The sequence below is a fragment of the Onychomys torridus genome, chromosome 19 (assembly GCF_903995425.1).
Source record: "Onychomys torridus chromosome 19, mOncTor1.1, whole genome shotgun sequence".
Classification (NCBI taxonomy): Eukaryota; Metazoa; Chordata; class Mammalia; order Rodentia; family Cricetidae; genus Onychomys; species Onychomys torridus.
Genome location: NC_050461.1, coordinates 34,671,091 through 34,692,395, shown reverse-complemented (window position 1 = coordinate 34,692,395; position 21,305 = coordinate 34,671,091). Strand labels below are relative to the sequence as shown.

The following is a 21,305-nucleotide window of genomic DNA, read 5'->3' as shown; positions in this document are numbered from 1 at the left end:
CAACAAAAGAGGCCCCCGGGCAGTTGGGATGGCCTTGTTCCTGCCCCATGGTGGAAGGAGGAAGTTTCAGCCTCCTGTATGTATATCACCTGATGCAAGGGCTGTGCATGGCATCCTCTTACTGCCCTGGGGAAACTCCAGTGCACAGGTATTTTCTGAGGGCTTCAGTTGGAGATTCAGAAATACAAAATAAGAAAAAAAAAAGAAGAGTTTTGTTTCCCTTTAATTTTCCACAGTATGATTTGTCATTACAATAGACTCTGGTTTTTGAATGTGAAGTTACACAACGGATAAGGTTGGAATGGATCCACATCTTCATTCTAATGCTGATTGAAACATTACAAAAGAAAACATTGTTTAACATATTTTTCATGGTCATTGGCTTTGTTGTTTTGTTCACTGAAGCCCTTGAGGTTGACTGGGATAATGTTACTACATTCATGTCTTGGTATCCATGGGGAATTAGTTATAAGACACCCAAGGATCTAAATCTATGGGGACTCAAGTCCTTAGATAAAATGGTAATTGCATTTAACCTATGCAAGCAGCCCTTCCATCTACCCAACTTGTCTGTACTACTAATAAGACAAGAGGACAGATCACCATGCCACAGAAGTACTAATTGGCAGGGTTATCACCATGCCTCTTCTAAGCTCTTACCTACAAAGAAAGAACTATGAAATAGTTGCACTTAATTCTTATGTGGCACAACTGGCTCAGAACACTGTCTTGTTTGTGTCTTTGAGCATACATTTGAACTCTCTGTTTGGGATTTCATCTAATTCACTCTCACTGGATGACATCACTATAGGACTGATAACTTTTGGAGAACTTGTATTGCCATAGTTTTATGCTTCTTATGTAATTTTACTGGGATTTATTGTGCATCTGGTGTTAATTCTTTGCTTAGTGTATTTTGTTTGTTTGGGTTTTTTGTTGTTGTTTGCTTTTTTATCATTTATATTCTTTCCAGTGAAGTTGTCATGCACAAGTGGGACTCAGATGTGGTAGATTTGCGAGTGCAGTTCAGAAAATAATTCTTCAGACCAGAAGCTTTGGGTGGCTTGTGTGAGCATTTTGGTATTTCTTGAATAGGTTATTAGCTGGCCAAACAACCACAGCTATTTTCTATAACCACAATGCAGTTGTTGTACTAGCCAATCAATAACAGTGGCCTCTTTGAGTTCAATAATTGTTGGAGGATCAAAACATTCAACTTTTGTTTTCATTATCTCTTGGCAAAGGGGCAAAGAGATCATACTGTTCTGATGAATGTACAATGTAAAAGTCACTCGTACACTGGTCTTGGGAATATAAATCATCGACAGGACCTTTCTGGGATGCAGTTTGGCATTGCGTATCTAGAGCTCTGAAATAATTCATGTTCTTTGATGCAGTGATGTCATTTGAATGTATCCTAAAGAAATAGCAGATACAAAACAAGAGATTGATTTATAGTGACATCCACTACAGTGAATTTGTGGTAACAAGAAATAAGAAACTTCAGTGTTGCTGGCTGTGGTGGCACACGCCTGTAGGATTTGCTGAAGGAGGTGGAGGTAGGATGATTTTGAGTTCGAGGCCAGCCTGGGCTACACATTAAAAAAAAAAAGAAAAAGAAAAGAAACCTCAACATTAACAGAAAGGAATTTTTTAAAATGAAGGATAGCATCTTGATAAGATAGACAGTCATTCATTCAAAGTTGTGGAGCTGGGTGTGTGTGTGTGTGTGTGTGTGTGTGTGTGTGTGTGTGTGTGTGTGTTTTGTTTGTTTTGACAGACCTCCATCTCACAAAACTGAAACTCTGCACCCATTAAATACCGTCCATTCCTCCCTTCTCTGAGCCCCTGGGAACCACGATTCTACTTCCTGTTTCTATGACGCGATTGGAGGTACCTCATATTTGTTGTGTGATTATGGTAACTGATCTGCCGTCCTATTTTCAAAGTTTATGCATGTGATAGCCTATGACAGCATTCCTTTCCTTTTAAAGGCTGAATCATAGTTCTTTATGTGTACCTACCACATTTTGTTCATCCGTCTACAAACATGTTGGTTCTGTCTTTTGCACATTGTCAACAATGCTGCTGTGAATATTGACACACAGCTAGCTCTCTAGGGGTCTCTGTCTATTCCAGTTCTCCTGGATGGATACACTCAGAAGGAAATTGTGGCTTTGGAAAAATGTTTCTGGTGACATGTATCATGATATATCAAATTAAAAAGCAGATTATAAAACAACATGGTTTTTTCTCTTTTCAGGAAAAGAAAGATTTTGTATAAATGGATGGGAGAAATAGTGTTGAAGGCTTTTAAAATCCTTGCTCTGAAATTTCTGTTGTAAGGGATGAGTGTGTAAGTAGTTGGACTTAGAAGGCTGGCCCCGGTCACCAGGTCACTCCAGCAAGTCATTTCTTACACATGCTGTTACGCTTTGCCTTTGAAATTTTCATGGGCGATAATTTCAGAAGTCTCTCTAGAGATGCGAAGGAGCGTGAAATTCTAATTTAATTACCCATGTCTTACGAGGAGAATCACAGCTGTTCTGTCACCAGCGAAGAGAAGTGACAGCTAAGTGGAACTTGAGTCCAGTTTCTTCTGGCTGGAGTACAGGCACTTGTCGGCTAGAAATAAGCAAGTCAAGAACACTGGTTTGTACTTGATAGCTGTGCAGCGTCTCAGCCAAGATGAAAACGTGCACAGAGACTTTTTTTTTATGAAAACACTATTCACTTTACAATCAAGGGCTTTGCTTTTTCATAGTCAGCCAACACACGGTGCTAATCAAAGGAAGTTTTTGAGCAAATTCTGTTCCTTTGAAAGTATGAATGAGAAGTGATTCATCATAAATGTAATTGCAATATAACTGCATTTAGATGCAAAAATGTTGCTTCTCAAATGTAATAACGAAACTGAACGTAGTACAATGCATTAACTCCCTTTCAACTAATATTTAGTACTAAACCATAAAGGGTGGCAGGAATGGAAGCAACTTCACGCTGTTATTCAAGTGTTGTTGGAATTCTCTTAACATGTGAATATTTAGTTCCTTCTCTAAGTTTTTTTCCCCCCAAATGAAGTTGCATTGATTTGGTTTCTGTTGCTGAGATATGGTGTGACCAAAAGCAGCTTTGAGGGGCAAAGGGTCCATCATCAAGGGAAACCAAGTTAGGAAGTCAAGGGGGAAGCCCGAGGCAGGAGCTGAAGAAAGCAGAAACCATGGAGGATTGCTGTTTGCAGGCTTGTTTGCTCTGCCTTGCTCTTACATGGCCTAAGACCACCTGGCTCGGATGGTGCCTCCCAGAGTGGGCTGGGTCCTCCTGCGTCAATTAGCCATTCAGAAAAGCCTCAGGGACACCCCCATAGGCCAGTCTGGTCTAGGCAGTCCTTCAGTTGAGGTTCCCTTTTTTTAGGTAACTGAGTCTGTGCCAAGCTGACAGCTGAAGCTATGGCAGAAGTTTCCTCAATTTTAACATTACTCTTGGCTCCTCAGTTTAGTTCTTTCTGGAAATTTTTTCACTACTAACCTCTTGTAGATTTCTTTGCATAAGGGTGTGTTCATTTATCTTCCTGCTGATTACATTCTGAAGATATTAGCAATGGACAACTTCCTTCTTTGGTGTATTTTATGGGCATATTTTAGTAGTACTGGTGTAGCAACTTTTTCTTAAATTGTAGTTTGTAGTCTAATGGACCTGATTAAATATATTTGTTGAGAAACTCTGACTTCTTAGACTATATTAATATCAATAGAAGATACAAACTTTCTCCTTAACAAGAAAGCAGTTCTCTCTGATTTTGTTCACTTGAAGTTTTCCTGTCCCAACTTGCCTCTCTTTTATTATGTGAACCAAAAGAAGCCAAGGAGATGGCCCTGACTGTAGAGTGCCTGCCACGTGAGCTTGAGGACCTGAATTCAGATCCCTAATTCCCTCCTGAAAAGCAGACAAGGTAGCAGTCAGGAGGTAAACATAGGCGCATTCCTAAGAGCTTACTGCTGAATCTTTCTAGCTCAACCAGTGAGCCTCACATTCAGTGAGATACTCTGTCTCATAATGTCTTAAGAGACACCTGACATTTTGACTTCTGAATTCCACATGTGACCCCGCATGCATACAAGTCCTTGCAAGTGCCTGCGCAGCATACACCAAAAAAAAAAAAAAAAAAGATAAAAAGCAACTGAAATAATCTTTAAAAATACAAACCAAGGGTAGACAGTGATAGGGAAGGAGGCTCAGGCTTTGGAATCCAGCAGAGCAAGGTCAAGTTCCTACTTGATTACTTCCACACTGCAGGACTTAACCATTTCTGTTCTTCAGCCTCCTGACTGTTGAGAACTGCCCCTGGTTTTAAACAGGTGTCAGCGTTCCAGATACTGGACCCCAAGTGTCACTACCTAGGAAGAACTCAACCATCGGAGGCTGCTCCTTTTGTACTTTCTCTTAGTAGTTTGGTGTCCACCACAGTTTTCTCTGGTGGACTGTGTCACAGGGGCTGCATTATATCATTATCAAAACCATTCTCTGCAGGAAGAGCCCACATTCCTATCTCAGGCTCCTAGGCTTGATGCATGCCTCCATGGGTGTGCACTCTGACATGTGGGACTCGATTGTGGTTGTGATGTAAGCATTTTTTTCTTCCTGGCCATTGCACCAGCGGCTGCTCCTTTAGGCCGAGTGAGTCTCAGAGGGAGAGCAGAGTGGAGTGGGCCAGACCCTCTGCTGAGTTCATGACATGTAGCTGGAGAGCTTCTCTCCAGGTGCCACCAAGCCCCCGCAGTCCCACAACCCATGTGTAAAATAATCACTCAGATGCTTATATTACTGATAAACTGTATGGCCGTGGCAGGCTTCTTGTTAATCTACTTCTTCTATCTTATATTTTTGGTTGTGAGCCTAGCCTTTAACGGCTGAGCCATCTCTCCAGCCCTACTTCTTCTATCTTTAATTGACCCATTTCTATGCTCATGGCTTATGGGTAACCTTACATCTTGCTTGTCATGGCCGCAGCTGCCAGGTCTCTCCGCCTCCACCTCCCACTTCCCCCAATTCTCTTCTCTTTGTCCCGCCTATACTTCCTGCCTGGCTACTGGCCAATCAGTGTTTTATTAATTACCCAATCAGAGCAACACACCACAGGTAACATACAGAACATCCCACAGCAATGACACAGAAATGTGGCACAGACATGAGGTAGGACTGTCAAGCAGTTTGCTTACTGAAAAATTCCTCAGCTTCAGCTGAAGTTGCTCCATGATTTTAGCATCTATGTGTACTTTCACCAGTTGAATTTTAAATAAGTGCTAACTTGGTGGATCCCCAAATGAATGAATGTTTGAAGGGAATTGTGGAGGGGGCAGTTTTACAGGGATGGGAGGGAGGCTGGAGGTGGTTTCTCAGGGTGGAAGGAAACCCGAGGGGATGGGGATTAAATCACTTTATACATGTATGAAATTGTCAAGTTTGTTAAAAGTTTAAAAACTAATGTATATGCATAATATACATATATATAGAATTAACATCAAGGAACAAGAGAATACAAAAGTACAAATGTTCATAATAGTTAGTCATCTATCTACATGTTTATATGACTGAGATTTCTAATCAGTAAACTTTTTAGTAATGAGAATCATAGACATCTTCTTTAGGAGAAATTGCACCTTCCCTAGCTGTAAATTAACTTCCTGTTTAAGGTGTTAGATGGGGAAAGCCAATTCTTTATAAATAATGTCCTCAATATGTAATAAGTTCCAACAGTATTAAACTATAACACAGGGGAGGTAATGTGCAAACCGCTGATCTGATGCTGTCCTAGAATGTAGTTCATGGCCAGAGGGTTTAAGGAAATGAGGACCAAGAGCAGTAACAGAAGCCAATACAATACGTCTTCTGTACGTTGCATGACTGCTGTGCCCATCACTCGTTACCTCTGGTTCTTCACTGTACAGCTGAGTGCAGTCGCCTGCACTGAGTCAGGGGTCCCGATGACTCAGGGCCTGGGGATTCATCACCAGTAGGGATGACAAGGTCTCTGCCATCCTGGTGCTCACATTCTAGTTGGGGGAAAGACAGTAGAATCTCTTGTCATTAGTGGATATTCTGAAACATGGCGGATGAACCAGGGTTTCCTTTTCTCTTGTACCCACGCTAATATTTGGATTTCAAGAAGTATTTTCTTTTCACCCACATTTGTCATACTCTTTGGCATAGTGTTGTCCACTCAGAAGCATCTTTTGATTCTGTTTAGTATCAGTGTGTATATTAGATCTGCAACCATGTCCCTCTTTGTTCCATTACCATAGCAACATTTTTTCTCCCTCCCCCTTTCCTTTCCCATTCTCTCCCTCCTTCCCTCCTTCCCTCCTTCCCTCCTTCCCTCCCTCTTTTCCTCCCCTCCCCCTCTCCTCTCTCCCACCCTTTCATTCTCTGTTGAACTTTCTGCTTAGGGCTCTTTCCATTTATTATTGCAAAGAATCGACTTTCAGTACTGCAGACTTTTAAGTTGCATATCTATCTACTTTGTATTTCATTGATTTTTCAAAAAGCATTTCTTCTGCTTCAGGGTAATAGATAGCCCTTTTTGTTAGATGGGAGCTTGGGCCATTGATTTTTTTTCCCCCAATCTTGTTCCTTTCTCAACACCAGCATTTAAAGGTCTAAGTTGTTCTACACCCCAGAAATGTCAGTCTATTGGATTTACTGTATAGTTCCGTTCAAATGCATTGCCAGGGCCATTTCTCCTGGGATCTTCAGAAGTGGGTTGTCCGGTATCTAGCTATGTCTGTCTGTCTTGCTTTCTATTTTAGTGAAGATATGAGAGAGAACACACTGCAGGAGTTCAGGTCTTTTAAAACTGTTGAGAGCTCCTTTCTGCCCTAGAAGAAAGCCTGCAGGCATTGGGTGCAACATCTCAGATATGACAGATTAAACTGGCTTACTGTGTTATTCAAATTTCCCATACCTTTGTTGTTATTTTTGTGTATGTGTTTGACCATGATGGAACATTTTTATAATCTCCAGGAACTACTGTAGACTCATCTATCTTTTTTTAAGTTCTATTAATTTTGTATGCTTTGAAGCAATGTTAATAGATGCACGTAAGACTATTAGTACTGAAGCTGGTTTGTTTCTGATATTAATACATATAATCACATCTGTATACATCATTGCACTTTTAACTCACCTGTGTCCTTATACTTAAAGCATCTCTTTAAAATATATGTATTTGTGTCTTTTTCTTTTTTTGCTGTTCTTGGTAATTAATTCTGTTTGGGGAATCTTTATTTTAAGTCATTTACATTTAATATGCTAACTAAAAACTGGGCTTACATTTTCCATCTTGTTGTTCATTGTTTCATGTGTTCTTTGTTCCATTTTTCCTGCCTACAAAATAATTGAGCATTACATTGTCTTTTCCATTAGCTTATTAGCAATTCTTTTTATTATGTTATTTTAGTAGCTCCCCAGTGGTTACAGTATTACATCCATCCGGATTCAGTAAAGGAACAGAACTGATAGAATGAATTTGTGTGTGTGTGTGTGTGTGTGTGTGTGTGTGTGTGTGTGTGTGTGTGTGTGTGTGTGTGTGTGTGTATGTATATGCATGTATATATTCATTCTATGTATGTATGTATGTATGTATACATTATATATGTGTGTATATGTATACATATTTATATATGGAAGTTATTAGAGTGGCATACAGGCTGTGGTCTGGGTATTCTAACAATGTCTCACAATAGAAAGGCCAAGAATCCAGAAGTTGTTCAGCCCATGAGACTCAATGTCTCAGCAGACCCAGTCTGACACTGGAGTCCTAAAGGATTCCTGGAAAGCTAGCTGCTGATCTTGTCTGTGTTGGAATCCCAAAGAACTAGGTGAAAAACCAGTGAAGGAATGCCTCAGCAGCAGAGTAGATGAACTTGCCAGCAATGGCAAGGGCAAGCAGGCAAAAAGCAAAAGCTTCCTTCTCCCTTTTATATGGGTTGTTGTGGTGGTATTGTGTTCCCCGAAATATTGTGCACCCTAATAAACTTATCGGGGTCAGAGACAAAACGGCCACAATATTAAACATAGAGGTTAGGCAGTGGTAGCACACGCCTTTAATCCTAGCATTCCAGAGGCAGAAATCCATCTGTTCAAGGATACAGCCAAGCATGGTGACTCACGCCTTTAATCCCAGGGAGTGATGGCAGAAAGAGAAAGATATATAAGGCGTGAAGATCAGAAACTAGAAGCATTTGGCTGGTTAAGCTTCAGGCTTTTGAGCAGCTGTTCAGCTGAGATTCATTCGGGATGAGGACTGAGACACTTCCAGTCTGAGGAAACAGGATGAGCTGAGGAACTGGGGAGGTGAGGTAGCTGTGGCCTGTTCTGCTTCTCTGATCTTCCAGCATTCACCCCCAATAACTGGCCTCAGGTTTGATTTTTATTAATAAGTACCTTTAAGATTCATGCTACAGGTTGTTACTCAAAGATGGGGACCAGGTTAGATGGGTCTTCATTTCTCAAATAATCAGATCAAGAAAATCTCTCGCAGGCCAGGCATGATGGCACGCACTTTTAATCCCAGCACTCAGGAGGCAGAGGCAAGTTGATTTCTGAGTTAGAAGCTAGCCTGGTCTACAGAGCCGGTTCCTGTCTATAGGACAGCCAGGGCTACATAGAGAAACAATGTCTCAAAACAAAATGAAAGAGAGTCCCTCACAGGCATGCCTAGAGCTTGTGTTTTAGTTGATTCCAGATGTAGTCAAGTTGCCAGCCAAGGCTAGCTATCACAAGAAAGGACTCCTGAATTATACCTACTACCTTAAATTGTATTTCACTGTTTTCCTAGTAAGGAAACTTAATTTAAATAGTCAATAGATGCTACAGTTAATTGAGTTTTTATGTAGTCATGTGTGTGACCATTGTGGTGTGTGTTCTTTCTGCAACTCGGGACTTCCAACCAGAATCCCTCTTCTTTGGTTTGAAAACACTCTGGTGGTTTCGTGGTGTGGATCAACTGGCAGTGCGTTCCAGTTTTGGCTTGTCTCAAAGCATCTGCTTTATTACCCTAACTTATGAAGTTGCCTTTCTTCTGGTTTCTGTTGTTTGCATTGCAAATCCAACTCTTGGTTTTACTGACTCTTTGGGGTTTGGTGCCTGTAGTCTTCCCTAGCCAACTTTCTTTCTTTCCATTCTTCCCTTCCCCTCCTTCTCTTCCTTCCCTTCCCTTCCTTTCCTTCCCTGCTTTCTCAAGGCTCTAGTCATCGATGATAAAGGCTCGTCCACTGAGTTATTCTGTAGCTTCCCTCTGGTCAACTTCAAGCTTTCTCTCATAAACCAGGTTGGGTTGTGCATGCCGGTAGAGACACTGAGGCAGGAAGATCTCTTGTGTCCACAGTTGATAGCAGCTGGGTGACAAAGCATGGCCTTTGACTCAGTATTTTTTTCCTCTGTGTGTTTTTGGCCTCAGCATCTGGACAATTTTATTTCATATTTCTTGAATTTTTCTCAACTTCCGGAGTCTGTGGGTGATGTTTTATTCTCAGCTTTTGAATATTTTTATCCACATCTTGAGCTATTTCTTGTGTTACATGTCCACTCTCATCTCTTCTGGGGATGTAAGAATACATATGTTAGGCTTTTTAACCAGGTCCCATATGTCTCCTGTGCCTTTTTCTTTTTCCTTTTCCTTTTTCTTTCTAATTTCTTTTTTCTGCTTCATTTTTAATACTTTATTTGCTGTTTTTTTTCCTTTGACCAAAACTATCTTCTGTTGTGTTTAGTGTCTTTTAAAGCCCATTTTCGTTTTCGTGCATGGAGTATGTTAGGTCCCGATCATTGGATATTTTTAAGACTCCAACTCTGTGTTGAAGTTGTTGGTCTTTACATTCACGTTGTTCATCTTTTCCCATTTTCTTTGCCTCCTGTGTAGTCATTTTAAAATCTGCATCTTAAAGACACAGCGAGATTGCATGTGCATCAGCCTTTCTTGCCTGTGTTGACTCTTTGTTAGGGGTTCAGTTGATTCGAATCTTTGCAAGCTTCCGAATTCTTCATTACGCCCCAGGTGTTCTGCATTCCAGAAGTATGTTAGGACCAAAAATCCTAGGAAATCACGTTTTCTCTTTCAGAGCATGTAGCTCAAGAAACTGCAGATGTCAGCAAATGTGGCTGAGTTGCACTGTGACTGAGTGCAGTTTGGGTTGACCTAACCTATCTGTTTTGTCCTTGTCTTGCCTGTGACCATCTTTGACTTTTGGCAGAGAGTCTTGAAGATCTACCTCTTGATCCCTTAAACACTACAGGAGATTTCTTGTCCACATTTTGGAGTCTGTGATTTAGCTTTTAATTCAACTCCAAACTTTAGTAAATTATTTATTTATTTATTCAATGTATGCATGTATGTTGTGTATATGCATGTTTGTGTGTCTCTGTGTGTACCTTCAGTTATATATATATATAGTGTGCATGTGTGAAGGCTAGAAGTCACCCTAGGGTATTCTCCATCTTTTTCCAGCTCATTTTTTGGACAGAAGCTCTTAATACACATGAAGCTCATTGAGTCACCTAACCTGCTGCCTAACGAGGTCCAGGTACTTGTTTCCATTCCCTAGTACTGAGGTTATGCATGTGTGCTACCTCATGCAGATTTTTACATGCTTGCTGAGATATCTCCCTACTCCAGTAATATCTTTCTAGAGTGATACCTTCTATGTGTTCATTCAAGGCTCCTTTGCCCTAATGAGACTTTGACTTAGTGGAACTTGACCATTACCAGGGATCAGTTCTCACTCCACCATCCCAGCATGCCCCATCCCAGGGGCCTATAGAACCCAACCCATCCTTCAGTGTGTGTCCTGTGGGAAACCTTCAGCCATATTGTCTGAGGCTCTCTCACATTCCCAACCTGTGCAATTATCAAGCACTCCACTAGTTCCATTTCTCCCAAATAGACCTTCAAATAGGCAGAGTATCTGCTTACACCAGGACGAGCCTGATCTCATGGTCAACAGCAATCCAGTTCTTTCTAGAGTACTTCCTTCTCCAGATTTGTGTTTTATTTTATTTTAGAGATGTGCAAATTTCAGCTTTTGTTTTGAATGACATCATTTTTTAATTGAAAAAAGTTTTTCCAGACAATATATTCTGATCACAGTTCCCCTTCCCCAACTCCTCTTAGGGTCCCTTGACCTCCCCACCCACCCAGTTCTACCCCCTTTCTTTGTATCTCTCCTTAGAAAACAAACAAATAAAAACCATAATAAAGAAAGAACATAGGAAACATACATGCACTTCATAAAAACCAGAAATTAGAAACTATAACATACAAGCAAAAGGCCAGTGAGACAAACACTGTCCAAACAAAGTTTTTTAGGATTACTGTTATTGTGATCAAACACCATGACCAAAAGCAGCTTGGGGAGGAAAGGGTGTATTTCCCTCACAGTTCCATATAATTCATCATCAAATGCAATGAAGGCAGGAACTCATGTGGGCAGGAACCTGGAGGCAAGAGCTGATGCAGAAGCCATGGATGGGGTGCTGCTTACTGGCTTGCTCCTCATGGCTTGCTCACCCTGCTTTCTTTGTTTTGTTTTGTTTTTGCCAGAGCTGAGGACTGAACCCAGGGCCTTGTGCTTGCTAGGCAAACGCTCTACCACTGAGCTAAATCCCCAACCCCTCACCCTGCTTTCTTAAAGAACCTAGGACCACCAGCCTAGGGATGGCTCCATGCACAATGGGATGGGCCCTTCCACATCAATCACTAATTAAGGAAATGCCTTACAGCCAGATCTTATGAAGGCAATTTCTCAATTGAGGCTCCTTCCTCTCTGAGGACTCTAGCTTGTGTCAAGTTGACATAAAACTAGGCAGTACACAAAGTAATATGAGACAAAGTCTTAAAAAATGCCATTGTGTTTGTTTTATGACCGTCATCAATTGTTGGGCATGGGACTTACCCTCAAGTGTGGTTAATATACTCAGCGAGACTCCATTGGAGAGAACTAATTTTTCCTTTGCAAGCAGATGTCAGTTGGAGATAGCTTGGTTAGCAGTGCGAGCTTGTGCCCACTTCCCCTTCTCAGCACCGTGATGGAATCCATCTGGTTTGAACTTGTGCAGGCCTGCTGCCAAGTCACTGTAAGTTCATATGCACATCCATCCTGGTGTATTTGGAAGTCACTGTTTCCTTCGAGTCATCCATCCCCTCAACTCCTACAATCTTCCTGCCTCCTCTTCTACAAAGCTCGGTGAGCCCTAGAGGGAGGGACTTGGTGAAGACACCCCATGTAGGACTGACTGTTCCAAAGTATCTCTTCACATGGTTCATTTGTGGATCTCTGTGTTTCTTCCCATCTCCTGCAGGAGGAAGTTTCTCTGATGATGGCTGAGCTAGGCATTGACCTTTAGCAGAAGGTCATTAGGAGTCATGTTATTGCCATTTCTCCTAGTAGAGCTATTGTATTCGATTTTCCCCTCGGCCCATACCCTGTCTAGTCTCAGGTTCTTGCCCACCCCGCGCAGTGTCAGGCATTGGGTTCCATCTCATGGAGTAGTTCTTAAATCCAACCAGAAGGTGGTTGGTAACTCCTCCAACATTTATGTTACTATTGCATCAGTGTTTCCATGCATGCACGTCACTGCTGTAGATGGCAGAGTTTATAGCTGGGTTGGTGTCTACCTTCCTCCTCTGGAAGCATGCAGACCACCTTCCAGTACCATGAGCACTGGTCAGCAGGGGTGAAAGCTCTAGGTAGCCACCAGCTCGACGTCTCTGTGTTCAGTGAGATATGTCAATGTAGACTTGAGCAATAGGAGCTTACCATCAGTTTGTGGAGAGCAGCCGCAAGCCTTGGCATTAGCTTGAGATGTTTAGGGGTTTCCATGGGGCCCCTTTGGCCAACAACGACTCAACTAGGTGCAACCCATTCCTGGCACTGGAGGTTTTACTTGGCGAAAGATGTCTAGTTAAGGCATTGTCTCCCCTGTTACCTGGTGAGTCCATTTAAATTTCTTCCATATATGTATATATTTTAAGAAGCTTCTATAGTAGTAGGTTTCCATATCACCCCTCAAATGGCCCTTGTTATTAGTTGCTCCTCCCTGGATTCCTACCCTTACCTCTCTCTTCCATCCCCCTCCCTGTTAATGATCTCACTCCGGCATCCCTTCCGCTTGTCTCTCATAATCATGTATTCTATTTCCCCTTCCTTGGGAGATCGTACCCTCTCCCATTAGTCCCTTACCTGACCTCTGTGGTTGGATGGACTGAGGCATGCCAGTCAAGTGCTCCAATGCTAACGTCCACATACAAGAGCAAGTATATGCTATTTGTTTTGGGGGGTCTTTTCTCTAGAATTTTAGTTCAGTGATTTTGTGTGCTTTCATCAATCTCCAAAATATATAAAAGTATGGTGTGTGTGTGTGTGTGTGTGTGTGTGTGTGTGTGTGTGTGTGTGTGTATCCCTTCCCCTCTTGTATTGGTTAGTTTTCTTGTTGCTGTGAATGAAATACCCGACAGAAACAACTTAAGGGCAGACAGGCTTGCCGGGGCTCATGGTTTTCAAGGGTTATACTGCATCATGGGTAGGATAGCCCATGTTCTTTGGTTCTTTGTTGAACAATATTTTGTGGTTTGATACTACTTGAAGAAAGAAATGTTTGATTTCTCTCTTGTCTACACTTTAAAAAAAGAATTTTAAGTGTCCACTTGTCTGTGAACAAAGACCTCTAAGGCATAAATGCGAACTTGTAAGCTATGACTTCCCTTGATGTGACCTTGGTTTTCCATTTAGAATGGAAATATTTGTATTTCTAAAACGATACAAATATTTTGTATAGCTGGAATTTCCTCTTATAGTCTGCAAATATTTGTCTAATAGAGCCAAATGATGAAGATTAATAATTGGGGTGGTTTTTTTGTTTGTATTTAGACATGTGTTTTCCTTAAAAGTAAGCCCCTTAAGGAAGATGCAGGATCTTCAACATTCAGCAAGATGTGTTTTGATTTAATGTTTAACTTATTTTAAATTATGAGAAATAGCAAGGACATATGAAAGCTAAGAATATAAATATACTGCCCTGCCTACCACCACAGTTTTGCTGTTCCTGACTTTCAGTGATGATTTAAATAGAATAGCTTCTGTAGTGTACTTTTCCTTATGCAATCTTTTTTAAAATGTATCTTCAAATGGTCATTTATTAGGACTAGACTAGGAATTTAGTCTAGTTTTCTTCATTCTGATTTTCTTTTTAATAAAGATTTCATTTGTTCATCTCTAGCAGATTCTATTGGTGACAAGGATGTTTCATTTTACCTTTCCTCTTCGTGTCCAAATGCAATAATAATTAATATGATTGCCTGCTTGCTTTTCCACGTGTGGAATCCCTTAAATGGCCTCTAGGATGTGTTACCTTGAAAACTGCAACAGATATCCACACACTGGTCCTTTTGTGTGTGGGTGTGTTTGCCAAGCGTGACATTCAGGCTCATGAACATTCAGAGAATGGTTTTGTGCCCTTCCAGCCAAAATTACTGTACAGCAGCAACACAACCTCAGACTCTCTAAATGTCTTCCTGTCACTGATATTTTGTTATTGTTTCTATTACTTACATGGAAACCATCATTTCAGGGTGTTGTTGCCCAGATGATACTACTCAAAGTTTTGTGTATCTTAAGCCATTAAAAAAATATGTCCAGAGTTTGCATTTTAAAACTACTGTCACGCATATTTATACATCTCTGGTAGATGGTTGAAGTCAAGAACGTTTTAAAAAGAAGGGTCACTAGGTTGAGGAAGAGTCAAGTATTAGAATCAGAGGAGCTGAAACGTCAAGGATATGTAGTTACTTAAGCATTAAATCCTAATAGCACACTAGATTCTGGGGTGGAAGCCAATGGAATATTTTTTGCTTGGGCACTGGAGTTATACAAACAGAAGTTACCTCACACCCAGGGTTTCATGATTGAGAAAGTAAACTTGTACATTTCGTTTTTTGTGTTTTTTTTTTTTTCATAGGTTCAAAAAGGCATTTGAGTCTGAGCCAACACTACAGTCAGGAATTAATTATGCAGTCCTCTTGCTGGCAGCTGGGCACCAGTTTGAATCCTCCTTTGAGCTTCGGAAAGTTGGTAACGGCAGCTTCATATTTTTAGAGGGAATCAAGAGACTGGACCCAAAGTCAGTGCAAAGGAAAAGACACTCATGCTTTTTATTATATCTAATATAAATTTAGCGTGGGTGGGGCTAGTAGATACCCTGGACCAGAATTTCATACTATTGTACAGAGTTTAGTATTGGGATATAATTCACATTTTTTACTTTATCTTTTTCTTGGTTCACGATGTTACAACTCAAAGCTCACGTTGATGGTCTGAATTCTTCACACAGTCCCCACATCAGTCATGTTTAAGATAGTTGTGTTCCTGGTGTTTTCAAACAAAAACAAAAGGCAAAGAGACTGCTGGATATGGCGATGCATGCCCATAGGCCCAGCACTTGGGAGGGGGCGGTTTAGAGGACCAAGAGTTTATGAGCATCATTGGCTACATAGTGGATTCAAGGATAGCCTGGGCTACATGAGTCTCAAGACAACAAAATTCAAATGGAAAGAAGGAAAGGAGGGAAGGAAGGAGGGAGGGAGGGAAGCAGAGAGGAAGGAAGGAAAGGAAAGAAGGAAGGAAGGAAGGAAGGAAGGAAGGAAGGAAGGAAAGAAGGTGGGCTAACTAGCTGACTTCTAGTTCTTTTGTTTGTTTTTGGTTTTGCCTCAAACACAGATGCCCCTGTGATTTCTTGGTGGGGAGGGGGGTGTGAAGCCTCCAAAGCCCCAAGAACAACAGTAGAGTCGTTGACAGTCTTGGTGGTAACTGGGCCCCTCGGAGACTCTTTCTGAGTTGTTACCCGTGATAGAATAATCCCTTCGCTCCTATACCTGTAACATTGCTTCATTGGCTCGTCTTCTTTTGGAATTTAATGAAATTAGGATCCACATCTGATCCACATCTTTGTGAATCAGTTTTGAGTGATAGTTTCAATTTAGGTTTTGGTAGCCTTTTTTTTTTAAAAAAATTATAAGTTTCTAGATCCTAGAATATCTTTTGTGGTAACCAGATGTTGTTCTGGTGAATGGTTAAACCCCTCCTTAATGACCTTCCCAGCTCTTGGAGGAATTATTACCACAGCCACAGAAGTCTTGGGCCTTATTTTCCAAAAGAGAAAAAAATAAACACTTCGGTTAATTAAATTATTCATTATAAAAGAAATTTTTCTTAATATTTTAAACTGAAAATGGTTTAAGTATCTCTAAGGAAATTTAAATTTCTATTTAAAAATTTTTTTAAAAATTATACTTCTAAGGAAAAATAAATCCTGTGCTTTTTGAAAGCGTCATCTGAGAAGGGCTTTTAAGGTCTCCGTCATGTACTGTTCTGAGATATTTTTGAAGGTGAGTAGAGTCCCAGGCTCAAGGGATGATAACATCTGATGACAACCACTGCTGGATTGCCCTGGTGTCAAAGCACCATTATGCTTCATAGTATGCGTTAACTGGGTCACTTCACCTTTTGTCTAATATCAAGGGAAATATGTTTTTGGTTGATAACTAAACCCAAGAAAATGAACATCAATTTTGTGCCTTTTAGAAATGGCACTAAAATGTTGCATCTTGATTTAAAAACTCTGTTGTAGCCAGGCGGTGGTGGCGCATGCCTTTAATCCCAGCACTCGGGTGGCAGAGCCAGGCGGATCTCTGTGAGTTTGAGGCCAGCCTGGGCTACAGAGCGAGATCCAGGAAAGGCGCAAAGCTACACAGAGAAACCCTATCTCGAAAAACAAAAACAAAAAACAAAACAAAACAAAACCAACTCTGTCGTAGCCCAAACTTCCTCAGCATCAGTGGTCTGAACATTTTGTTCCTGACTCTGGAAGACAGATGAAGTTTTGTGAGGGCCTTTCAGTCCTTATGGGATTTGACGCTGATTTGCATCCAGAGGTTGAGCAGTAATAGTGGTTTGGAAATGTTCTTATGCTTGGTCTCCTTTTTAAGTGGTGTATGGATGAGAACAGTCAACATGCTGAGGCTGGGAGAACTGTAATGTACCTTCGCAAAGTAAACACAGTATTTTATTCCAAGAAGAACTCATAACATATGTTGAACAAACATTCAAAAACAGGAGGTTGACTTTAAATTTTTGGAAATTTAAAATTTTGGGCTGGGGAGATAACTCACTTGGCAAAGTGCATGCCTTGCAATCAGGAAAACTCAATTTTGGCCAGCGCGCCCCCCACCCCCACCCCAGGACACAGAAGAGAGCTTGATGTGATGGGACTTGCAGTCCTCTTTGTTGGAGAGGTAGAGACAGACAGCTGCGATCCTGGGGCTCCCTGTCTAGACAGCCTACCCTACTTGGTGAACTCTAGGCCAGCAAAAGAGCCTAGCTCAAAAATTAAATACTAAGATGAATGGCAATTGAGGAAGCACTACAGAGGTTGACCACCTACCTCCATATGCATGTGTGCACACAGGCCCACCCACGCACACACATATGCACTCTCCTCACACACAGACATGCACAACAAAAATATTAAATTATTTAAATTTGGAAATTTCGCCATGTATCAAGACTTACATTTTGACTTGATGGCAAATTTTAGCTGCTATAATAGCCAAGTTTGAAGCTTATACAATACTATCATGTAAAACATAAATTTTTTAAAATTTATTTATTATGTATACAGAAGAGGGCACCAGATCTCATTACAAATGATTGTGAGCCACCATGTGGTTGCTGGGAATTGAACTCAGGACCACTGGAAAAGCAGTCGGTGCTCTTAACCTCTGAGCCATCTCTTCAGCCCCGTAAAACTTAAATTTTATACCTGCATTAAATGATACTCAGCATTCTAGGTTATATTTCATTCAGTCATAAATTATGCCAATCAAAAATGGGTTGACCGTAAGATTAGATTATGTATACTTTCAAGAAAAATTGTTTGGGCAAATAAATTTAATAAGTTAATATAACTATCAAATAGTATACAAGGAAAAGAAAGCTAATAGCAGGTTTGGCATATTTTAAAGATATAATTGTATTTATTCCATTAATTCTCTAATCAAAAATTTTAAATTTATGTCTTCGTCCATTCATTATGTTGACATGCTAAAACATATGAATTGGGCTGAATTACTAAGTTATTATAACAATCATATTTGTCCTTACAATACCCTTTCTGCTTTCTAGTGAAGGGGAAAATTAAAATTTGAAGTAGAGTAAGAAAACCACTAAATCTGAACCTTTCCCAGTTTATCATCTTACGTGTGAAATCTTTAATGTAAGAAATAATTCTTAACTGTCATGTCTGTAGCTGAAGATTCTATTTGTCCTCATTGTCCTCAGAAGGGATCAAGGTTGTTCTAATGGGGGCCTTTATCAGCTGCCAGTGAGTGAGTTGTTACACAAGATATAGCAAGTCTAGTCACTGAATCATACTTCTTACATCCCCGCGTCATCATTTAACTGTTCCCTCTTGACAGCCACCATAGTGGGATACAGCCAAGGGACCACATCAACAGAGCTCCTTGACCTTGGACTTTCAACCTGCAAACTTGTGATCTAAGTAAACTATCCATACCCTGATACTTTGTTATAGCAACAGAAAACAGACTAATAGAATCTTCAGCAACAGACATGTAAAATATTGTGAAATATTCTCACCAGAAATGCTTAACTGGAAGCTTAAGGTCCACTCTCCATTCAGGAATCCTGAGAGCTAAGGAAATAAATTAGGCAATACTATGAAATGCCGATGCAGGTCCAGAATACAAGGACATTCTTCAAGACAGCATCTCTGCTTTGGGGAGAAAATAAATAAAGCTGTGTCATAGGAAAGATAAGCAGGCTGGGTTAGTTAGATTAAAAGATATTTGGAGTCATAAATACCAAATGAAATTAAATGACCCTTTAGTGGACCTTGGTTATGAAAATAAAAACCTATGGGGGACATTTAGATAATAATTAGAGGATTTATTTGAGTCAGGACAAACTAATATATAACATTAGGAAATTACTGTTTCAGTGGGAAAAGTTTTATAGAATTTTTTAAGATTCCTTATAATCTGTAAACATGAGATAATTGTAATTTAGTTTGAAAAGTTCAGCAAAAAAAATAACCACGAATCTGGGACAATAACAAAATGTTAGCAGTTGTCACAAAACTGGTCATTCATTGTAGTACATGTTGGTATATGTGTGGATACACACACGTATATCTGTTTTGCTTCTCTCTGTGTGTTGGGCAGTGTGCATGCTAAGCCAATGCTCTACCACTGAGTTACAGTCCCTAGCCCCTTACTACAGTCTATTTTCTAGTTGTGTATGTTTGGAATTCTTCATAATAGGAAGCCCAAATGAAAGCATCTAATCTCTGCCTTTTAGGAAGCTGCCAGGCCTCTCTGGACTCTGTTCTCTTTGCAACGGGAAATATTCCCTGGCTTGTTGTTCTGTGGGCATTGAAAGAGTCAGCATTTTTAAAGTGCTCAGTGCTAGGCAACTAATGAGTGTTTGCTCAGAGCTCTGTGTCCTCATTTCCCCATTAAAACAGGCTTGAATTTGGTCACAGCATCAGGTGAAAATATGATGATAAAGCCTTTACATTGAAAATCCCTCAGTGCTTACAAATCAGCCAGTTCTAATGAGGGCTGTGTTAAAATTTGAACTACAAAAGCAGACAGTTCGATGAAAGAAATGGTGGGAAGTAGTATGAAATCATAAGGATACAACACCCATTTTGCTTATAATTTCAGCCAAAAAATTTACATAGAAAAAAATTTGCTCTTTTGGTAAAGACTTGGTAAAATTACAGTTGGTGTAATTACATCAGCAATCATACATAAAGACTTAAAATTGTTCCTGTGCTCCCAGGACCTAGGAAGTAAAATGTTGTAGCCTAGAACCTAGTATATAGTACTACTTCTGAAGCGCTGGCCTATGGAAATATCCTAAATACAGATACACCTTTATGTACTAAGATCCATAATGTCTAAGAGCACATGAGAAAGGCCTCATAAATATAAAAACATTAGAGGAACTGGGAGATGGGCTCAGTCAGTAAAGCACTTGACTTGCAAACATGAATTCAATTCCCAGAATCTACATTAAACAACCAAAAATAAAAATAAAAATAAGCAGGGCATGGTGGCACATGCCTTAATCCCAGCACTTGGGAAGCAAGAGACAGGCAGATCTCTGAGTTCAAAGCCAGCCTCGTCTATAGAGGGAGTTTTAGGGCAGCCAGAGCCACACAGAGAAACTCTGTCTCAAAAATAATCAATACATAAGTAAGTAAACAAACAAACAAACAAACAAAATCAAAGCTGAAATGGTGGTGTGTTCTTATCACCCCAACTACTGAGAAGGTGAAAACAGGTGGATATCCTGGGCTTGTTGCCCAACCAGCCTATTCAGAGGTCCTAACACCCCAGGTTGTTCTCTGGCCTCCATACACACTTACATATCATGTGTACATGCTTACACATATATGTACCTGAGCAAACACCGGTTAGAGCCATGTTTTTTAACACTAACCTTAAAAGTTTAATAGTTTCATGTAAAAACAAGTTTATGCATCATATCTGAAGAAAATACAAGCTCATTTGCAAAACAAATACAAACATGAAAATATGGTTAGTCACAATGGCTTTTAAAAAAAGCAACTCAGTATTCTAGTGGCACACGCCTATGGTCCCAGCACTAATAAGTAAAGGCAAGAAAGTTGTGATTTTGAGGCCAGTCTGGACTACATAGTAAGATCATGTCTCAGTAAAATAAAACAAGATCGGTAGTACCAAGTAGATATGATAATTCCCGTAACTGTCAAGGCAACAAACAAGAATATTGTGATTTAGCTTTTTACTTAGAACATGTCAACACAAAATGAGCAAACCTCCCATCTCCAACAAATCAACACTTAGAACTTCATGATGAGAAGGTTATTGAATACGTGCACAAAGCTAGGTATACGAGGATGTACTAAAACATGGCTATCCATCTGTGCTTCTGTAAATACTTTATGACATGTTCATGTGCTAAAACACCATCTCTCATTAAAGATGATACATCTCGAGGGTGGTGAGATATCTCAGTGGGATGAGTACTTGCCACCAAACCTGATGACCTGAATTTGATCTTCAGATTTTACATGGTTGAAGACAGCCAGCTCCACCAAATTGTCCTCCGACCTCTACATGCACACTGTGGTATGAGCATGACTGATGTGCATACACACGCGCACACGAACATACACACACACACACACAC

At 40.4% G+C, this 21,305-nt stretch overlaps 1 protein-coding gene across 1 annotated transcript in view; it reads left to right on the top strand.

The window, feature by feature from the left end:
- The window catches only part of Map3k5 (mitogen-activated protein kinase kinase kinase 5), a 204,984-nt gene that overhangs the window by 96,217 nt on the left and 87,462 nt on the right, over positions 1–21,305 (top strand). The window contains exon 8 of the mRNA XM_036168920.1: positions 15,010–15,122. Coding sequence (XP_036024813.1) covers positions 15,010–15,122 — 113 coding nt within the window. The remainder of the gene's footprint in view (positions 1–15,009; positions 15,123–21,305) is intronic.